General features: G+C 43.8%; 2 protein-coding genes across 4 annotated transcripts; both read right to left on the bottom strand.

Moving 5' to 3' along the window:
- Positions 1–1,191: 1,191 nt before the first annotated feature.
- LOC4334447 (protein NUCLEAR FUSION DEFECTIVE 4) lies at positions 1,192–3,866 on the bottom strand. The gene has a single exon (XM_015777574.3). It carries the CDS (start codon positions 3,435–3,437, stop codon positions 1,551–1,553), a length of 1,887 nt encoding a protein of 628 aa, XP_015633060.1. The 5' UTR covers positions 3,438–3,866; the 3' UTR covers positions 1,192–1,550.
- A 9,642-nt stretch (positions 3,867–13,508) lies between these two features.
- LOC9270427 (SEC12-like protein 1) lies at positions 13,509–17,155 on the bottom strand. 3 transcript variants are annotated; one of them, XM_015772655.3, is made up of 10 exons: positions 16,892–17,155; positions 16,671–16,771; positions 16,355–16,487; positions 16,125–16,216; positions 15,744–15,843; positions 15,575–15,647; positions 15,373–15,493; positions 14,615–14,734; positions 13,939–14,009; positions 13,509–13,864 (listed from the first exon to the last, which is right to left on the bottom strand). In XM_015772655.3, exons 1-10 carry the CDS (start codon positions 17,069–17,071, stop codon positions 13,770–13,772), a joined length of 1,086 nt encoding a protein of 361 aa, XP_015628141.1. In that variant the 5' UTR covers positions 17,072–17,155; the 3' UTR covers positions 13,509–13,769. The 3 variants fall into 3 exon arrangements, with proteins under 3 accessions (XP_015628141.1, XP_015628142.1, XP_015628143.1); XM_015772656.3 differs by having other exon boundaries at positions 13,973–14,009; XM_015772657.3 differs by lacking the exon at positions 14,615–14,734.
- Between the last annotated feature and the right edge of the window lie 3,936 nt (positions 17,156–21,091).

The raw sequence follows: 21,091 nt of genomic DNA, 5'->3' as shown, positions 1-21,091 counted from the left end.
ATTCGTCCAGGGACAAGAGGAGACGGAGGCAAAATAGGCTTATTCTTGGGCTTCTCCAACATGCTTAAATTGGAGTAGTATGTTTTTGTTTCAGGTTTTCTTTAGCTAATAGGGCTAGTAAATTTGAAGTAACTGAACCTTGATGGAGTGGTTTTCTGCAATCATCTACCCTATAGTTTGCAAAATCAAATTTGGACGAGAGACAGCATTATATGAAGTTTAGCATATGGTATGAGAATCAGGAGCCAGGAGGTTTATAAAATTTGAAGCATATATATGACCGTTTTCTGTACTCTTGTGAACTCCTAAATGACCAAATCTATGTATTTCTAGTGTCAATCAGTCAATGTTGTCATTCTGTACTCTTCTGAACTGCAATATTTCCCCTCTGGATCCGATTCGGGGGATTTGCAATTATAACACTGCAAACATTAACTTTTGCTATAATGACACTGGACCCACATTTCATAAACACAGATGGGCCCAATTATCATCCACTCGGAGTGTCCCTATGTTTGCAGTCCCAAATTGCAATTTTCTCGGGATCCAATGGGGTTAAGTTAACATAGCTTTCAGTTTTCAGATGGTAAGAACTGCACGTCATATGCGCCGTAGATATGGGGATCAAGCCAAGAATTGAAACGCAAAGAAACAACAAGTGATGCTAATATGCCGTGAGCATCTCTCCTGGTTCTCATCAAAATTCAAAGCTTATGCATGATGCAAAGAAACAAACGTTTGCATATGATGGAGTGATTCAGCAGCAGCCAAAAAAAGCTCCACCTCATGTTTAGACATCACCGTCACTAGCCCAGGCTGTGGCCGGCATTCATCCATCGCTTCATCCGTCTCATCCATTTTAATGGTCAAACCGGCCTTTGCCAAGGTAATTAATTACAGCATAATTAAGCCCATCTTGAGCAGAGGCAGAAGCCAATGTTTCATCAGTTAGGTGGTGTTTAGATCCAGTGACTTAACTTTAGTCCCTGTCTTTAGACACTAATTTAGAGTATTAAATATAGACTACTTACAAAACTAATTACATAAATAAAAGCTAATTCATGAGACAAATTTTTTAAGCCTAATTAATCTATAATTAGAGAATGTTTACTGTAGCATCACATAGGCTAATCATGGATTAATTAGGCTCATTAGATTCGTCTCGCAAATTAGTCCAAGATTATGGATGGGTTTTATTAATAGTCTACGTTTAATATTTATAATTAATTTTCAAACATCCGATGTGATAGGGACTTAAAACTTTTAGTCCCATCTAAACAGGGCCTTAATCACCCAACTTCTTACAGTGACAGTATTTTACTCTAGCTTGCAGCTTACTGTTGCTTGTAATGGGTACAAGCACAGAGCTGCTGCCTAATCTTGTTTACTCCACTAGTAGTAGATTCTTTCTTTTTAGCCCCAAAATTTTTTACAGATATCTGGAAACTTATATTAGCAGCAAGCCTACCATTTTTTGACTTTTCTGCTAATAAGAAGTAACAAGCTCTTGTCTTTTGGTGTAGTAATCTTTATATCAGTAAACTACATTACTACCCCTTTTTACTGTCCTCGTCATTGACTAAGGTTGACCTTTTTTCCGCCGCTGTATCGGCGGAGTTACCGTTGGTGGTAGCTTCGTCGGTGGCGGTGTTCTCGCGGAACTTGGCGTAGATGTCCCCCTTGTAGAAGTTCCTTGTCCTCCAGACGAGCACGAGGGAGATGAGCGCGCCGGCGACGGTGGCGGCGGTGATGATGAGGAAGGCCTTCCTGAAGCACTGCACGCCGAGGCAGGTCTTGTCGCCGCCGGCGAGCGAGCCGCCGTGCTGCCTGGCCGCCTCGACGTCGTAGAGGTAGCCGGCGACGCGGACGTTGAGGACGTAGGCGCCGACGGGGCTCGCCACGGAGCCGAAGTTGTAGAGCGTGGAGTAGTACTTGAGGCCGAACACCTCGGAGATGATGGCGAAGAGGAGCGGCCACTGCGCCCCGAAGCAGAAGCCGATGATGACGGAGGCGGCGTAGAGAGACTGCGCGACGCCGAACGCGATGAGGAGGTGGCCGACGCAGGCGAGGAGGAGCACCGCCGTGAGCATCAGCGGTCGCGGGAACCTGTAGCGGGCGAGGAACATCTCCGACGCGAAGCCCGAGGTGACGCGGCCCGCGTAGTTCCAGATGCTGATGAGCGAGATGAACGTCTTGATGCTCTTCGCCGGGTACCCCAGCGACTGCCCGATCTGCCCCATGTTGTCGATCGCCGTCAGCGTGCCGCCGACGCCGCAAATGGTGGCGAGGAACAGCACCAGCATGTCCACGCTCACCAGCGCCTGCAGGATGGTGTAGTCCTCCCCCTGCGCTGGCGGGTTGAACATGTGCTTCAGGCAAGAACCGAGGCAGCAAGACGGCGGCGCCGGCGCCGGAGACGACGACGACGGTGTCTCGGTTTTGGGCTTGGTGGTGATCGCTGACATTTGCATGGCGGCGGCGGCTGGCTTTTCGATGGTCACCGTGGGGGGCTCACGGAGGGAGTCGTCGAGCTCCTTCTTGATCTGGTACTCCTGCTTGATGACGACGACGAGCGGGAGGAAGAGGACGAGGAGGAGCGCGGTGGCCGACACGACGTAGGCGGTGTGCGAGAAGTTGGTCTGGTTCTGCACCACGATCATGGTGAGCAGGTAGGTGGCGAGCGCGATGGAGATGTAGAGGAAGCAGAAGAAGGCGTCGTTGCTGGTGGCGGCGGAGGCCTCGAGCTCGCCGTCGGCGCGGCGGCGGCGGCTGGGGAGGTACGGCATGATGCGGACGGTGTGGACGAACAGGATGGAGATGGCGGCGGGGAGCCACGCGATGAGCAGCACCAGCGACTTGGCGTCGTCGCCATAGATGGCGACGTAGAGCTGCGTGAAGATGGCGCCGCTGAGGCCGACGAACCCCTTGAGCAAGCCGAGCACGATGCCCCGGCTCTCCGGGAAGTTCTTGACGCAGGTGACGAGCGCGCCGGTGTTGGCGAACGACTGCGAGTTGGCGCCGACGCAGATGTAGATGCACATGAGCCACACGGGGGGCCGCGCCGTGCGGCCGTCGATGGCGAGGTAGATCATGAGGTAGCCCGCGAGGTTCATGGCGGCGCCCATGGCGAGCACCACCCACGGCGGCGTCACCTCGTTGATGAGGCCGGAGATGACGCCGACGTTGGCGCCGAGGTCCTTGAAGAAGGAGAGCGTGTTCAGCGTCCGCTGGTCGTAGCCCAGCGACGACTTGAGCACCTTGGAGTAGATCCCGAAGATGTACGTCGCCCCCGACGCCGACAGGATCAGCAGGCACGCGAACACCATGAACCACCGCCCCAGCACCACCTGCCGCGCGAACCGCGCCGTCGCCACCTCCCGCAGCAGCGCCGCCGCGCCACGGCCGCCGCCGGCGACGCCCGACTCCGCCGTCACCATCGCGTCGCTTCTTGGCTGTGGCTATGCAAATGTGTGTGGACGCGCCGCGCGCTTGGCTTGTCCGGTGGCGAGAGCGCGGCGCGCGCGCGCGTTTTTATAGAGCGCGCGGGCGGCTGCGGCGAGCAACGGGTGGATGGCAAGTTGGCAACACGGAGGAGGGGAAAAAAAGAGGGGGGAAAGTGTTTTTTTTTTCTTTTTTCAACGGGAAAAAAAGGGGGAAATATTGTCTTGAGCTGCTTAAATGTGGCTCCAGCCACCTCCCACTATGTTGGATATGCATTCCGGAAATTCTGGATATGCATCCAAACGGTGCTAGCGCTATGTGGAGATCCAAACGTGCGCGAAATTTTAAATTCTTTTTTGACTCGTTTGCCTCAAGTTTGGTTTTACTCTGACATGGATAACCTTTCAACTATATTCGATATTTTGGATGCACTATGAAGATGGTTTACATCTGTAGATGGTGATGCAGTAGCAACCAACCGTATTAGCGTGAGGTGAAGATCCGTTAAAAAAAATGAAAGTTTTTTTTTTGGCTTATTTAGTCTTTTTTTTTTCACTCTGACACGGTGACTACTTTTTCTCAGATAAGGATGATGAGATACAAACGCAACGCCTAATGGGAGTTGGACGGTATCAAAAGTTCCAAAACGAAATTTTGAAAGCAAGAGTGTTTGAAAATAGATGAGAAAATGGTCTCTCTGCAAATCGCAATCGCTATAGTTTTCATGAAAGGGGACTGCTTGTTTGTATAGTAAACGGTTGGCTCCATGCGGCATCATAGAGGCCGCGTATGTTGCAGAATATTAGTGTCCATCTTTTTTTTTTCAGTCGAGATGATGGTGTGATTAATTCTTTAATTGTTGTTGCGACTTTGACTTGGGAGTGTACCGACGACCATCCACAATGGCGATGGAAAGCGATCTCTGCTGACCATATATGGCGTGCTGTTGTTGATCTCTACAGTTCTGGCAGTTTGCCGCTGGAGCTTCTGCTCTTCTAGACGGTGGGACCGGTTTGTCAGTGACAGTGTGAAACAGTCTCACAGCTGGTGAGATACTTTAAAAAAAATAGCAGAATGCCCATATTTTACCATGGATAGAACAAAATAAAAATCAGAATATGTCATAGAAAAAAAAATCAGAACAAGATAGTACTTATTTCGTTCTATAATATAAGAGATTTTGAAAAGATGTGATGAACCCCAGTTCAAATTCATAATAATAGGATGTGCACATCCCCTTAAAATTTTTTATATTATGGCACGGGGGGAGTATCAGATATAGAAGAAAGAGATTCTGATAGTTTGATAAGTGGTAAAAGTGCCAATCTCTTGGATAGCTAGCTAGTCAACGTGATGTAGCACCATGACATAGATGAGTTGATGATGCTCAATCACTCGAGGGAAATTAATTAATTAGACGGCAGCTTCAGTACTTACATGTTGCCATGTTGGTTAGTTGTCAACTATTTTCAGGTTTTGATGCCACACAATTAATAGCTTCTTTCTGATAGTGCTATGCAAGCATTAATTGAGATAGTTGTGATTGGTACGTACTTAATAAACAAAGATACATGTGATTAGGAAGGTCCAACTGAGACACCTTGGGAGAGATAATAATAAACCACAGATGCGCACTGTGATCATATGGATAGTCTTATAGTTAAGACCATGTGGCATGATTAATTAAGGTGAAGGGTGTGAATTAATTAAGCAATAAGAAAGTACAAGGGTATCTCTTCTCGTTATGAAACTGCCATGGCCGTCTCTTTCCATGTTCTAATTTACAACCTTGGAGGCCGAGTAGCCGGGGAGGGAGCCAACCATGCACTTTCGTAACAAATAGTAGAAGACAATGATTTTAAATAAAATCTACCGTGATTTGCGACAATTTGGTGTTGTTAAGGACGGCGTAACAAGTAGACAAGGTGTATAGAAATGATCATCTTTGGTCATCGCATCTTAGACTGCTTGCTTAGTGAAGATTTTCACATGTACAATACAACGGCTATACATGTTGGCGGCTTGGTGAAATAAACAAAAATAACTTTTGTTAGAAAAACTTGTCTACTACGTTCACACTAGTATCCTTTGTGCCAATTTATTTGTTGTTACTATACATGTTGCAGTGATAAAAATATATTCCCTCCGTTTCAAAATGTTTGACACCGTTAACTTTTTAGTACGTGTTTAACCATTCGTCTTATTCAAAAAATTTAAGTAATTATTTATTCTTTTCATATCATTTGATTCATTGTTAAATATACTTTCATGTACACGTATAGTTTTACATATTTCATAAATTTTTTTGAATAAGACGAACGGTCAAACATGTGCTAAAAAGTCAACGGTGTCAAACATTTTGAAACGAAGGGAATATATTATTGAGTTGGACTTTTTTAATACTGTCTTTTCTTCTAATGAAGATCACAAATGGATGGGTGTTTTCCAAATGCCACTTCAATTCTATACCGACCGAAGTATGGATTGTTGTTTATGTACATTAAGCTTTCACCAAGAAACATCCAAGGGTTTTTCGGCTAGCTTTACAAGATGGTGGGCTATACGATATGGATTCGAAGTCTCACCCCTTCTAATTATTTGATATTAGGTTATTACCTAATATTCTCGTTTTTAACAAAACTTTTACTTGAGAACTTTTATATGATAATATGATAACTTCTATATGAAAAAAAAATATACATTAGAAGCACAAGTGCACAAAATCACAATTCGGATTTATATCTCAGATTAAATTTGTGTCCGAATCATCTGCGTTGCCAAGGCACTAGCAAACACTGAATCGTTCTCTCTCCTGTGTTGACTGCCACTGTGAGCGAGTCAACGGATTCCGGGTGCCCTGTGATTGTTTGAAGCAACGGTGATTGACCTAGCTCGTCGCATTCAACCATGCTTGCTAGCCTACACCTCAGCTTGGATTGACTATTTGACTGGACTGACTCCTTTGCTGGCTAGCTTGATCTGGGCCGTCCATTGCCTACATCAAATGGCTCTGATGCCACCCTACTAATTATCAATCAAGCTGCAATCACAGATGATTATTATCCGAAGGCGCCCTAACATATTGACTTCTAAGGCAACTTGCATATATAATATCATGTTTGCATCGATCCTACGGAGGAGGTAGCAATAGGTTAGTTGATTCCAGTATTCTACTTAGCCTTGAGTGCACACTTCGATCACACTAGCATACATGTGTACATGTCTCGGCTTAATTATCATGTCACTACTCACTAGCATCATTAACCAAGTCTATGCATGATCTCTCTGTATCCTACTAGGTCAAGTTTATCAGTTAGTATCATCAGAATAATTTTAAACAATTGCACTATGTATGTCACGGGATCATACTGGATCTTCACAGCTACACAGTACACTCTACAATATTCTCTGTGTTTTTTAGTGACCGGGCACATTGGAAGAACAACAACGTGCGTGCTAAGGACAGCGCATACAGATCGAGTTGGAGACAGCGAAATGTTTGCATTTCTTTGATTCAAACGACGCCAAACCCTGCTTGGTATTAGCACCCATGAAGTTGTGCACATTTTTTTTTTCAAAACATGAGTAGATTAAACCCGTATTGCAGATTCCAAAACTTGTGAGATTCCATCAGAATTATTCATGCTCTTCTTTGCACATTTGAGCATCCACATCTCACCTCTGTCCTATGAATTTGAGTTAGTCTTTACAGTAACACAATCGACAGCATTCAGAGCCAACTCTTGCACATACAAGTCAGGCCAACCACCTACCAGTACCACCTAAAACACCCTGCTACAGTAATTTGATACGGTATCGAGAAAGGATCTTGGTATTTCGTAGGACTGAAAACAGACCGAAACGAAAGCACCTATCAAAAAGATTCTCGGTCAGTAGGGAATTAACTATATTTGAAGATTGCAATACACCACTAAAAAATTAAAATAAATTGCACTTTAGACTAGATTTACGGCCCATCGTTTCGCTTATTCAGCGAAATGACATATTTACAAACGAAAAATAATTTGCGAATAAAACTTTTATATACATGTTCTTAGTGATTTAAAAGCAAAGGCTGAAAAGTAAACTTCAATTAAAAAAAACCCTAAAATCAACCCCAAATTTAAGGTTGAAAATTCAAAACTTTAGCTGATAAGTATAAGCTTAAGCGAAAAGATGAGGCCATTAATTACCCAAGTTGCACATTGAACTAGACATTGACATATGTTTTCACTTTAGACTACTCCTTCCGTCCCAAAATAGCTAAATCTAGAATATAATGCGACCTATTTCAGAACAACGAATTTGGATAAAATTTGTTTGTTGTTCTAGAATATATCATATTCTATCATAGATAAAATTATTTTGGGACAATTTCGTTTCTGCCCCCACTTTAGTGTCCAATATTGATTCTACCCTACTTTCTAGGGTTTTCGTTTTTACCCTCACTTCTTTTTTTTTGAACCGAAAGAGGCGTTTACCCCTGGTTTAGATGGAAGTTTGTGGGACCGGGTTTATAGCAGTAAAGAAATAGAGAAATAAAAGAAAAAATAGTTTTTGATTTTGTGATTTACCTTTTTACCCCTGGAAAATATCTAACCCACATATTCTTCTCTCCTCTCGAATATAACAACGGCTGAAACCCATCCGGCCATCCGAGCGGTGCAGGCGGCGGCGAGCGGGTCATCGGCCAGGCGCAACGCCGCAACCCCTCCCACCGGCGAGTAGGAGGCTGCGCGATAGGCGGCGACGGGGATAGTTCTAGGCGATGGGGAGAGGGCTCGGTGGCAGGAGAGGGGTAGGTGGTGGCGAGCGGGCGTCGACGCCGAGCGAGCGGCGGCCAGGCGCAATGCCGTAGCCCCTCCCGCCGGCGAGCAGGAGGCGCGCGGTATGTGGCGGCAGGGAGAGTGACAGGCGGCGGCGAGGAGGGGGCTAGGCGGCAGCGGGCGCCGGCCAGGAGGCGTTGGGCGTCGGCCAGGCGGCGACCTACAGGTGGCTTGGATGTGAAGGCCGAGAGGGCAAGGTTGCTGAGATGTCGTTGAAATTTTGTCAAAGTTTTGTTCAATTTGTCAAAATGATGCTGAAATTTTGTAGAAATTCCATCAAATTCAGAATCTGTGCAAGTTGTTATGTTAGTCAATGTGGGTCATTTAAATATCCTTTTGCCAAGAATTTAAATTTCCAAAGCCATGCATAAAATGGGGGCAAAAACACAATTAATGAATAGAGATATGAGAGGGTATAAATGTCCTTTTGCCAAGAATTTAACACCGTTAACTTCTCCATGCAAAACAGAGGCAAAAATATTGTTCGGTTCAAAAAAGTAGGGACAAAAACGAAAACCCTAAAAAGTATGGTAGAATCAATATTGGACACTAAAGTAGGGGCAGAAATAAAATTGCCCCAATTATTTTAGGATGAATGGAGTAGACTTATTTTATAAGAAATACTTTGCACTTTAGACTAGTAACCCCACGTGTTAGTGCCTATAATAGCCTTTTTACTTAACCTGATTCATCCAAAACTAGTCTTCCCCACATGGCACACAAAGCTTCTCTCGTCTCTCTGGATTGGCGATCCTCTTCTCACATTGTGCTGACTATATCATCCATGCCCTCATATTGGCAAGCTCCTGAGTCCTGTCATGCATCGTAATACTACAAAATCCTTATATTATGGGACGGAGAAAGTAGTAGCACTAGAAAGAAGTGGTGTCGTGAATCTTAGGCTAAGAGTTGATGAGGCAGTGAACACGCTCAAGTCCTTTGCTGTGGACTGGTGATCCCTCACCGGCTAGCCATGGTGGCAAAGAGATACCAACAATGTCCAATATGATCCAATGTGCAACAAATGGTAAGGAATTCAGTCAAAAGTGAAAACATAAGACAATAATTGGTCCACCATGTAACTTAGGAAAAAATAACTAGCCTAAAGTGTAATTCACTTAAAATTTAAGAAACTAATTCTATAGTACCAAAATGATGGCGCTTTCCATCATCGTTTTCATCCTTACCCTTCTGGTTTTTTTTATTCTAGAGTGCTTATTGCTTAAGTTACAATCACACTAGGGAACCGGATTCTTCTATGAAAGATCATTGTGCTATATTTACCTCTGGTCTTTCTTTAAAAAGCCGGGTCAATTACTTGATCTGCTTTTAAAAAAAAGATTACTGTGCTAGCTTTAGCTAGTTAAGCTGTTCGTTGCATAGGCTCGACTGATCCATCATTAACTATATTGTTGACGGATAGTAATTACGTGTATCCCTAAATGCGGTGCACATCAATGCCACAATGCCAACAGATATTTCATGATCGATCGGGCTCATATGCTAGGGAAAAAAAGTCTAAAGTGCTGGAAAGTGATACGTATTTGTGTGTATATACAGATAGTTGGAGAAATAAACGAATAACCTTTTCGAGTACAAGTCATTCTTCTATGTTTACAAGTTTGAAAAATGGCTTCTAGATAGGAATCTGGAATACACATGCTGATCTTCAAAGATCTTTATCAATATATATAGCAATACATATATTTTTTGTTAGACAACAATTATCTTCAAAAGGGTGGCACAATATTGATTTGCCCAAAAAAATCATGGGGGAGATATGCATGACATTTCAGTTAGAATGAGCATAATTGATTTTTTTTCTATGCAATAAACTAGAAAGTCGTATATCTTTTTCGGAATTGCTATCTGTCTGGCGACAGATTTTTGAGTCCCATATCTTGCAGATTTATGTACGTTGGATAGTGTCAAGATTCGTGTAGCATTCTTGCCGACTCCATCATTATTGATTTGAGCCGTGTTTTCCAATGCTAATTTGTTTATAATCCCACACGTACTAATTACATCGTAATTACACTATAATTACATATGTAATTTTGGCTGCGTTCGGCAGCTGGAGAAAGAGAGTGAGTTTGTTTCATTTTCCGCTCACACGTTTCCCAAACTACTAAACGGTGTGTTTTTTGTAAAAAAATTTTTATAGAAAAGTTGCTTTAAAAAAATCATATTAATCAATTTTTTAAATTTAAAATAGTTAACACTCAATTAATCATACGCTAATGGCTTACCTTGTTTTGCGTATCTTCTCAATCTCTTTCTCCTCAAACTCAATGTTAGTATATTTACGATGTAAGTCTGAAATCTACTTGAGCCCATTTGAGCCCACGTGAGCTTCAGATTATCCACATGGCCCGTTTGTTTGGTGTTTTGTATTTTGTTTGTGTATATTAATGTCATCCGTTAGATGTTCATCTAAAGTGTAAGAAATCTGCGTGATAGGAGGTTAAAAAATCTATCACATGATGTATAGGCAGTTACCTGTAATTTATTTCCTTGGCACCCCGACGTTAGGTGATCACGACCAGCCTCAACTTGCAAAGTCAGATCTCGAAACATGCATGATCGGAAATGACAAGGACACATTGACACGCCCACGGCGAATGAATGGACTTCTCCTTAATTAATATCTCTAACTATCCATTATTCCATATGTATCTACAAATTTGCACTTGAGAGCAATCATATGCAATGGCTATAACTGAAATAAGATTGAAAATGTGCACATAAAGTACAGCTATTTAGATGTTCATCATAATGGAGAAAACGACTGCCACCAAAGCCAGAAGCGTCGAATTCGGCGTGTTTAAAAACTGTTTAGATTAGTTCCTTTTCCCTTCTTGAAATCGATCGACATGATGCATGTCAGTTTCCATCGAAGAAAAAAAAACAAAAAGATGCATATCAGTTTCATGAAAACGTGGAGTCGTACTGGTACATGCATATTGGATATAGCTTTCACAGCCCCACAAATCTACTACCTTTTTCATTTTTTTTGCAATAGCAAATAAAACCTTGCCAAACTTTGCTAATCATAGCGGCTTAAGCACATGCAACACATGCTATGGTCTTCTAATAACTCTTACATTATCCAATGTATAATTGTGTATGTAAGTTGTTGGCGTCTTTACTTCACATTTAATATCTGAGTGCTATCTGACAAGTGAACAAAACGAATGTACACAACCATAAAGGCACAAAAACAACTTTTCTGTCAGTGGTAGATCAAATCAGTGCAATATAGATGTAGGAGATCAGTTTGATGCAAATCTTCACGCTTGCAAAGAAAGTTGTGAAGTAATCATTTGAAGATAATAACTTAATGCAAATGGAAGATAATATGAAGGGTACATGAGAAGAGATATAGGCATAGCAGCAGCACGAGGGAACGAAAGAAGAGAGGAATCCTCTCCTTTTTGTATGTGGAAAGTGCTACCAGAAGTATGGAACTTTTCCACTGCGTTTTCCCTTTTCACCTTCCACTCTGATATCGTCATTATCTATAAAATCTAGGACTGATAAATATGCTATAAACTTGACCAATTGCAAAACCTAACAGATCAGGACATGTACAATGGTTTTTATTAGCGGTCTCTCTTTATTGTCATACAAACATATTTTGTGACGTGGAAGAGAGAGAAAGAAGGAAAGAGAAAGATGGTTGCTACGCATGACAATGGCATAGAATCGACTCTTAGCATTTATTAGAAAATTTTTTGTTGCATTGAGTCTAATAAAAGAAAGATGACTAGTAAGAAAGTATTTTAATACATTAATGGTTAGAGACCATATTGTCTTAACTATTGTAACATGATAGCCTCTAATTAACGTAGAGACCATACCGGTCTCTGCCTTTGTACTTGCCCTCACATCAGACACGGAGACACCTCAACTGAAAATGACAGGCTCTTGCACTTATCTCTCTTCTAGATTGTCATCTAGCATCTGTCTCTAGCTTGCAGTGGCAATTTAGGCTTTTAGCAAGTCACACATTTTGGAAGTGCTGTGCAGCTCCTGTTTCTGTACTTGGATTACTTGGAGTACAGTAATTGATGAAGGGTGGACACAATCCATGAAGTAGTAGCATTAGGCTTTGTTTAGATTCCACCCTAAAATTTTTCACCTTGTCACATCGAACGTTTGAACACTTGCATGAAATATTAAATATAGGCTAAAAAATAACTAATTGTACAGATTGCGACTAATTTATGAGAATCATTTAAGCCTAATTGCTCCATGATTTGACAATGTGGTGCTACAGTAAACATTTGCTAATGACGGATTAATTAGGCTTAATAAATTCGTCTCGCGGTTTACTGACGGATTCTGTAATTAGTTTTTTTATTAGTGCTCGAACACCCATGCGACACCCTATATAATACCCGATGTGACACCAAAACTTTACATATCTAAACACCCCCTAAAAGGGAAAAGGATGTGATGCCTGTCATTCACTCATGAGCAGAAAATGCAGTAAACTACAGTAATGGCAGTAGGATCTCATGTCAACTCCACTATTGTGCATTTTGTGAATCCCATGGAGCATCAGCATCAGCATTCAGCCGCATGCGATTCAAGAATGCTATTCAGGAGATGAAAGATACCTTGAGAGCAATGGAACAGGCCCCAAAAGTCTCACAGCTCACAAGTTGAACAGTAGGAAATGGAAGCATGCGGCACAGCTGCAACAAGTCTCCTGAGTCTGGACTGCTAGTCCACGCACGCGTGCAGATGCTCGTCGGCACTGTCCACACGAAGAAAGAAGAAACTGTTAGTACAGGATAGGTTTAGTCTAACCAATCACAGAAGCAGAGTTTACCAGTCAAAAGCAGATCTCTGTTTCATTCTTATCCCTGTGTGACAATGTTGTGACCAAACATGGGCTCTCCCTGGCTGCGGGACTGCAGAAAATTGTTCACACCTCACAGTGTCAGATGACCTGTAAATGATGTGCCGACAACGTCAGATATCCCAGAATCAGATTGCAAAGCATGCTCTAGAGTCCACATAAACAAATTTGTTGGGTCTTGGAAATAAAGAGGACAACAAATTTTGGAACGTTAACAGCTTATCAGATCCAGTACAGGAGTCATAGTTGTTGTCAGTATCAGTCGAAATGGACACAGTGATAAAGACCAAACGCCTTTGATTTATTGTGGTCGGAGATACATTCAGTCATTCATCGTCATGAAAGAGACAGTTCTGTTATGTATTGACTTATCGAGCGATAAAAAATTGTGAAATAAATTCAGGCACAAAGCTCTGATGACAATATTTTCAGGGATTAAGGGTTGGAAATTGGAACAGGTGAACAGTCATTAGAAAGGAATAATGGCAAATAGTCATCAGAAATGAATAGTGGCAAATAGAGCAAGCGCTCATCATGACAATGGAGCTATCGCTGTTAGCCATGCTGGTGTTACAATGGATTCTGAATTTCTGATCGTCAGAAACTTATGATTTTTCTCCTCCAGATTCTGTTCTTTAGGGTTCCAAATGGACCACGTGTTTGAAGAACGCATAGAATAGGATGGCCGACGTGACAAACAGACACGAGAGTACTAACCACATTTGCCACACTGCAGGGGAAAAAAAAACATATTGGTAAATACTTACAGAGGACAAAACTCAATCCATTGACAGAAACGTGTACCTTTCCAATCAGTAGGAACATCAAGTTTCGTTACCTCTGCTCCCCATTTATGAGAAGTGGAGATTACAACCCTGCAATACAAGCAGACAATTGCTACTGTAACTATCCAGCAGTACTTCAAAAATCTGCAGCATTGCCATCCAAAATGTACAGTAATTTCAGAAAACAACATTAAGCATCCGTATGTTTGCTTATGAACAGAGTTGATGTGACAAATCTTCATTCACATATGGATCTGCAATTGCAGTGCAGACTGCAGAAATGCAGAGTAAAACCAATCCACAATTTCCTTTTAAATTTCAGGGGCAAGGTGAACTGGTGGAGGACAAATCTTGCTCCATCCTGCCCCCATGTATATGCAAATTAGCCATGCATAATGCTGATACCATAGCTCGCTTATCTACCTACCATCGTGTTGTGTGATCCATTTTTTAACATGTTGAGAAGGCATGTGGGCAATCTAATACCTTAATGCTGGATCTTCAGAGTATCTTCAAGAATTCTAGCACTGAACAAATTACTAGTGAAGACAATTTACTGCTAAAAATTTCAACATTGGTACAACCAGAGACCATTACTAAGTGCTTGGATGCTTAGTGAAGCCAACTATTTTACTGCTAGAGATTTTCGGTTTGTCTCACTACTTCTTCCAACAAAGACCAATGGTTATAATTACCTTTCTGTAGGACAAAATTCAATTGATGAAATTGGAGAGCCAAGATGAACCTTCTTGCTCAAGTGCAAAACTTCCATCTTTTTAACATCCACAACGCAGAAATCACTATCATGGCTTCCTCTAATAACAAAGGGTGAAAATACATCCAAAAATATAAAATATGTACGAAAAGAAGATTATGAACTAATGCACATACAGCAACAGATTTAGGATTTCAGACACGTGTCAAATTTGAAGGTGAAGTAGAATAGCAAGTGTATATGTTCCTTTTATTTTTATCAAAACAAAACAGGTATCTAGGTTTCTTTCAATATCTAACTCCCCAAGAGAGTAACAATAACATATAATGATTAATTATGAGGTGGCCAGCTAACAAGTTCTTCAGTCAATTGAACACACTTCTGGTACCCTCCCCACTACTATATACATTTTTTTTGTAATTTTCCAGAAATATGAGACTAAACAAATGTCATCAGCCACAGCTTTGTCAGAACATGCATAAATATAATGATGTGCAAGTATTCTGTAAATTCTCTCTAAGAACATGCATAAATTTGTCAAAAGGAGAAGTCAGCTAAAGAAGTATACATCAATATGGATGAGTGATTGAGTGGTGAGAAATGCGAGAAATGGAAACTACCCTATTATGACCAGTCCATAACACCATAAAAAGGCTCTCAAATGCTACATAACAGTATTGCTATAGTCAGGATGAGTGTATGGCATGTGACAGTAAGAGGCAGAAACAATGAACTTACAATGCGAGATACTTTCCATCCAAGCTTACTGAAAGTGTGGAGATATGCTTTTCCAAAAGCCTCTTGTACCCGATCCTCTTCCAATTACTTATGTCCAAAACCACAGTCACAACGTTATGACCTATTCAAGCAATAAGGATTTGATTAAAGTGGCTGGTGGTGCACATATTAACATCCTATTGAGAGTTATGGAATATATTACCTTTCACAAGTGTGCAGAACAGGAAAGGTTTATTTCCATCCCTAGAAAAGCAGCAGCACTCAATCTTCTCATCCTGTAAAGGGGGGAACAAATATAAACAAGAGAGTCAAATAAATGACTCAGTTTCAACTACCAAAATAGAAAAGTGCAGTAATTTATCATACGATACCGAAGATCTACTCAAATTGACAAGCGGCGCTCCCTCATCTATATTCCATATTCTTGCAGAACCATCAGTGGATGTTGAGACTAACAACTCGGAGTCTAAGCTGCAAGAAGGAGGAACAATATAAAGATCCAAATCTGCCAAAATGACTTTATTTTGTGAAATAAAGTTATGTTAAAAACGTTGGGCAGTAATTATCCTTACACCCAAGAAAGTAACTCTTAGGCAGAGCCTATATTTAAAACTACCTTGTTACTTGTGCAATGCAACATATTGAATGATATTGATATGACTAATTCAGTTTATGGACAATGTCAAGGAGGATTCTGTCGATTTATGCTTATGTTTGTCAAAAGAATAGGCAATGCTTCTGCTTTTTCTCACCTAATGTCCATGTCTCTGAAAGATTTATGAGCTTTTGGTTCACCCAGAAGCAAATTCAGATCTGGCCAATGAAATATTCTAAGATGCCCATCCTGTAGTTGCCAGAAAAAATGGTATCAGGAAACCTTGTATAAGAATTAAGAAGCCAAACTTGTGACTGCAGAATCTGAAGTTATGATTCTACTGACAAAGAGCGAAGTGCATAATAAACAGATTGGATAACACGGTACCTCACCACCAACAGCAAACTTCGCACCATCTGTACTGAATGACAGACATTTCTGAGGTCCAATTGATTGCAGAGTTGGAGCATCCTTTGAAATAAGGTGAACACTGGATTCTTCAGTCACCAGCTTGAATAACCTACAACAGTAGTTGGCTGATGATCTAACAACGCTGACAGGTATATCTGAATTTCAAGTGATTTGGGAGTATGAAACATGAGCTTTTTATCAGCAACAGCAAGTATAAACTCTGACAAAAGTTAGTGCAAATCAAGCTGATCAGAATGAGTGTCTGAGTTAGCGGGAGCGATTCAGAACTCACCTGCACCCTTTCGCGGTGGCGCAGACGAACTCGTCGCCGCTCGGGTGCACGGCGATCGCGCGCGGGGCGTCGTCTTCCTCGTGTCCCATCACGAAGCTCACCTGCGAAAACCCGCGAGCACAAACGCAACGCCGCGACTCAAGCTCAGACCGAACGTACGCGAAGAGCAGACAACGCCGCCGGAGCGCGCGCGTGCGGGAGGACGGACGGGGAGCGCTCACCAGGGGGTCGGCGGCGACGGCGGAGGCGCCGGCGTCGAACGCGTGGAGGTCGATGCGCGGCGGGGACGATGCCGTGGAGGCGCGGCCGTACACGACGAGGAGGCGTGCCGGGCCGCCCCCGCCCCGCCGCCGCGCCCACGCCGCGCAGGTCGCCCTTCCAATCCCGACCTCCGCCGCCATGGGAGACCCCCCCAACTGCAGCAGATCGGCAGCCAGTAGCGGCGGCAACAAGCAGGCTCAGAAGCCTCGGACTCGATAAGCCTCAGCTCTCTTCTCCGTCGGGCGCTCGCCATTTGTAGGAGACGCCGCCGCGCCGCGCCGCGCCACGCCGCGCGTGCGGGCGGAGAGCGCGACGGAATTAATCGTAGGGATATTCTCGGGCCGGCATTTGTAGCTTCTTCCATCGGAGCAGAGGATGCAATGCAACTATGCAAGCTCAGGCCCTGAATTGTCAAACCGTACGCCTATCGCCTCGACGCGCCGAGTGTCAGAGCTCGGCCATGGCGGCTTGGTCGCGCACGCCGCACGGGGGACGGTATCCTCGGCAACCAGGTCCTCTGCTGTAACAGCAGAAAGGCACTGTTACAACAGTGTCTTGAGTCTTTAGCGATAGTTATTTTGCGGTAGAAACAGTAACCTTATGTACGACAGGTCGTATGGTGTACGGTAGCACATTTCACTGTAGAAACTGATATTGACCGTTGGACTTTCATCTAATGTTATAGAGATGGGACTAAGAGCAAGTTTAATAGTATAGTCAATTGTTGGCTTCAAATTATTTATAGTCAACTTAATAGCTAATTTATATAATAGTTACCTATAAATATATATACTACATAATTAATATATGGTCTCACCTGTTATATACACATGTATATGGTCTCACCTGTTATACACACATGTATTTTGGAGTCCGTGCTACAGCTGGCTATAAATTTGTAGCCCGTTGCTCATCTCTCTCCTATTTTATCTCCTAGAAATGTGTTTATAGCTGGCTTATAGTCTGCTATTGTACCTACTGCCTAGTACTTTTTTTGTTCTTCTGCTCTACTCTCCTTCCAATCCAGGCTTATCTAAAAGTTGTTCCCCTTTGTAATTTTCTTGGTACAAGACTACAAGTGCCATATCTTGTTAGATGCGATGTATTTTGATTGATGGATGCTTGAGTGGTAATGCATTAGACCCACTATTTTTGCACTTATTTAATTTTCTATATTCATGTTTCTTAGAAAATGTCATAAAGTATCAAGGTAACATAACCGAGAGGCACCGCCACGGTGTGAGTCAGGGTGAGGGGATTGATGGCTATGGGGTGAGTGCAAGATATTCCCTCCGTCCCAATAAAAATCAATAGGATAGGATGCGACGTTTTCTTGTACAATGAATCTAAACATGTCTCTGCCCAAATCCATTGTTCTAGTAAACGTCGCATCCTATTATAGATTGGTTTTCTATGGGACGAAGAGAGTATTTTAGAAACACCCATGTACTTTACTTTTACAATAGTATCCTTATAAAGGGAATTTTCATCCTTTGCATTATATTTCGAAGAAAAAACAAGGGTTTTTTCAAAAAACAAACAACAAGCTGTCAGGCCATGGGAGGATCTTGCAAAATAGCTACTAATTTCTCAATCTTTAGGCTTTTATTGGTGGTACCTGGTAGATGTGCAGACCGGCTGCAAACCCCGCACCGTGCATACCCGATCCAGATTGGTGACGCGTGGACGAGAGACTGATCTGACGGCGCGTCTGCACGGCTCCATCCGCACCAGGAAAAGGCCCATCTCGGCTCGCTCGAGTCGGCTCCTGCTCGAACGATCAGCCGGCTTCGCTTCGAGGCGGCAGGGATGCCGTACGCGGACTCGGCTCCAGCAAAAGCGAAATCTTTTTCTGGCTTCGTCTTCCTTCGCCAGATCGGATCGCCGCCATGCGCACCGCAGCCGCCAGGATTCCGGTGCTTTCTTCACCCGCCTTAGTGAACGACATGGCCAGACAGCCGTTTCTCTCACCTGTGCATGCGGACGACGTAGTCGCCGGGGATTGTGGAGCCGATGAGAAGCAGAAAACACATGTATGCTCGCCTAGTTATTTGATAGTCATATTTCTTCATATTGGTTGATCTGTGACCATATATATGTTATAGATTGCACAGAACTTCGAGGGGATGACTATGATCATGCATGATGAAGTTGCACAACAGGTCAATGATAAAGCTAAACAAGCTTTGATCATTCCTCAAGTTGGAATGGATTTCGATTTTATTCCATTTACTATGTTACTCAACTATACTCTTTTACTATGTTACAGTACTATGTTTTACTTCCATTTGCAGTGTGTTACACTTATGATCAGCTATATGTTGTTTGAGAACGATTGGCCTCCAGATTTGACATTCAAGATTCAGATTACACAATTTTCCAGTTTTCATTTTTGAAAGGAACCAGACAGACAAACCACAATCTTGTTTACACATTGATCCATCACATTCTAGATTTTGGTATACCCAGTCGTAAGCCTTTGTCATTGCTGGAAGCCTGGAACCAGCTGCATGAGCAGCAGATGCTTTGCATAATAATTTTTGTCAGAATGCAGTAAACCATCTGAATATCCCTAATTTAGCACTGCTGCTATGGAAGCCTGTGACTCAGTTTGTAATATTCTTACCAACAGCCTACTCAGTGTGAGCGATAAATCGCATCACTTTTAGCAAAGGCTAATGAACTAATCTGGTTAAACTATAGAAAAACCAACCAGCACCCTAGCATTTTGATGAAAGACAGAAAGACACGGGCAAAGGATCAGACGTAACAACTAAAAAATTACAAAATACATGTCACTTCCAGGTTTTTTCTTCATTGCTTGAATGGTGCTCCACTTGCATTGACTTCCGGCGGCGCGTTGCAGATCCTAGTTCTTCCACTGCCTTTTGGCTTCTGCTCGCTCTCGCCAATCCAGCCGCTGCGGCCTACACCAAAGGCGTCCGATGCCCGTGGTCAGGAGGAACGAGGAGGGGAACACGGCTCGTGCTCGCCTTAGCCAACCCAGCCGTCGCCGCCGTCACCGACGGCGCTCGTGGCCAGGGCCCAGGAGGGAGGCCGCGACGGCGGTAGCAGGCGAGAGAAGTGGCCGCATCAGTTGTTGAACGGAGGGGATTATGGGCTAAGCCAATGGCGCCAAGGAGAGGCAATCCCGACAGATGGAGGCGAGATGGGGAAGGAGATCGCGGCGGCGGCGGAAAGGGAAGCGGGGATCGCCGCAGCGGAAAGAAAATGACGCGAGTGAGCCGCAGAGCCAGTCCATGCGCTTCTAGTTCTGGTTGTGGGAGTCGACGCGAGCGAGCCGAGCTGGGCCTTCTCCTGGTGCGGATGGAGCCGTGCGGGCGCGCCGTCGGATTACTCGCTCGTCCACGCGTCGCCAATCTGAATCGGGTATGCACGGTGCGGGGTTTGCAGCCTGTCTGCACAGAATTTTTTTCCCATCAAGGGCGCGATGACGACGACAACGAGGAGGAGGCGGCGCCGCCGGCTCCGCGTGCACGCGCGGCGGGCGCGGATGGCGGCGGGGCCCCACGCGGCTCTCGGCAGGCGGCGCGACGACGACGACGAGGCGGCGCCGCCGACTCCGCGTGCACGCGCTGGATCTCAAGCATCTCCTACTCTCTTTTTTCTCCATAGCTGCTACGACAGCAAAGTGGTGTGGTTGTGATGTTGAATTACTGGCTTCCAGTCTCTTGACGATTTCTCTCAAGCTTGAGTTGAATCCCCAGCCAAACCGCTGGTGGTGGCTGCTATTGCTAATGTTCTGGTAGTTGAGGTTGTTGCGGTACTAATTTCTCCATGTCGATATAGCCAGTGCTTGAGTTCTTGCTCTCTTCTTGCTTTGATCTCACTCGGCTGATTTTCCTAGAGATTGTTTCTATGGCTATAACTAGTACTACTGCAGTTGTTACTTGTTTTGATTTCTACGACCAAAATGACTTGGCCGCTCGGACGGCGGCGGGCGCCACGACGACGACGACGAGACGGCGCCGCCGGCTCCGCGTGCATGCGTGCTGGCCGGCAGTGGCTGGTCGAGGCGACCGGGCGGCCGTGGCTGGTCGCAGCGGCGGCGCCCGTGGCGATTTTCGCTTTTTTTATTTTTGGGTTTTTTTTAGTTCCGTGCGGGCAATATAATTTGACCGCACGGGATAATCGATTAT

This window comes from Oryza sativa, chromosome 3 (assembly GCF_034140825.1).
Source record: "Oryza sativa Japonica Group chromosome 3, ASM3414082v1".
NCBI classification, from domain to species: domain Eukaryota; kingdom Viridiplantae; phylum Streptophyta; class Magnoliopsida; order Poales; family Poaceae; genus Oryza; species Oryza sativa.
The sequence above is the reverse complement of the archived record's forward strand: the minus strand, read 5'-3'. Positions and strand labels throughout refer to the sequence as shown.

Bases quoted from the DNA above. Each gene is read 5' to 3' on its own strand.
- LOC9270427 (XM_015772655.3), bottom strand. From the start codon at position 17,071: ATGGCGGCGGAGGTCGGGATTGGAAGGGCGACCTGCGCGGCGTGGGCG. The intron at 15,648-15,743 runs GTATCGTATGAT...CCCCCTTTACAG, and splicing joins TCAATTTGAGTAGATCTTCG to GATGAGAAGATTGAGTGCTG. The intron at 14,735-15,372 runs GTAAGTTCATTG...CTTTGTTATTAG, and splicing joins GATGGAAAGTATCTCGCATT to AGGAAGCCATGATAGTGATT.
- LOC4334447 (XM_015777574.3), bottom strand. From the start codon at position 3,437: ATGGTGACGGCGGAGTCGGGCGTCGCCGGCGGCGGCCGTGGCGCGGCG.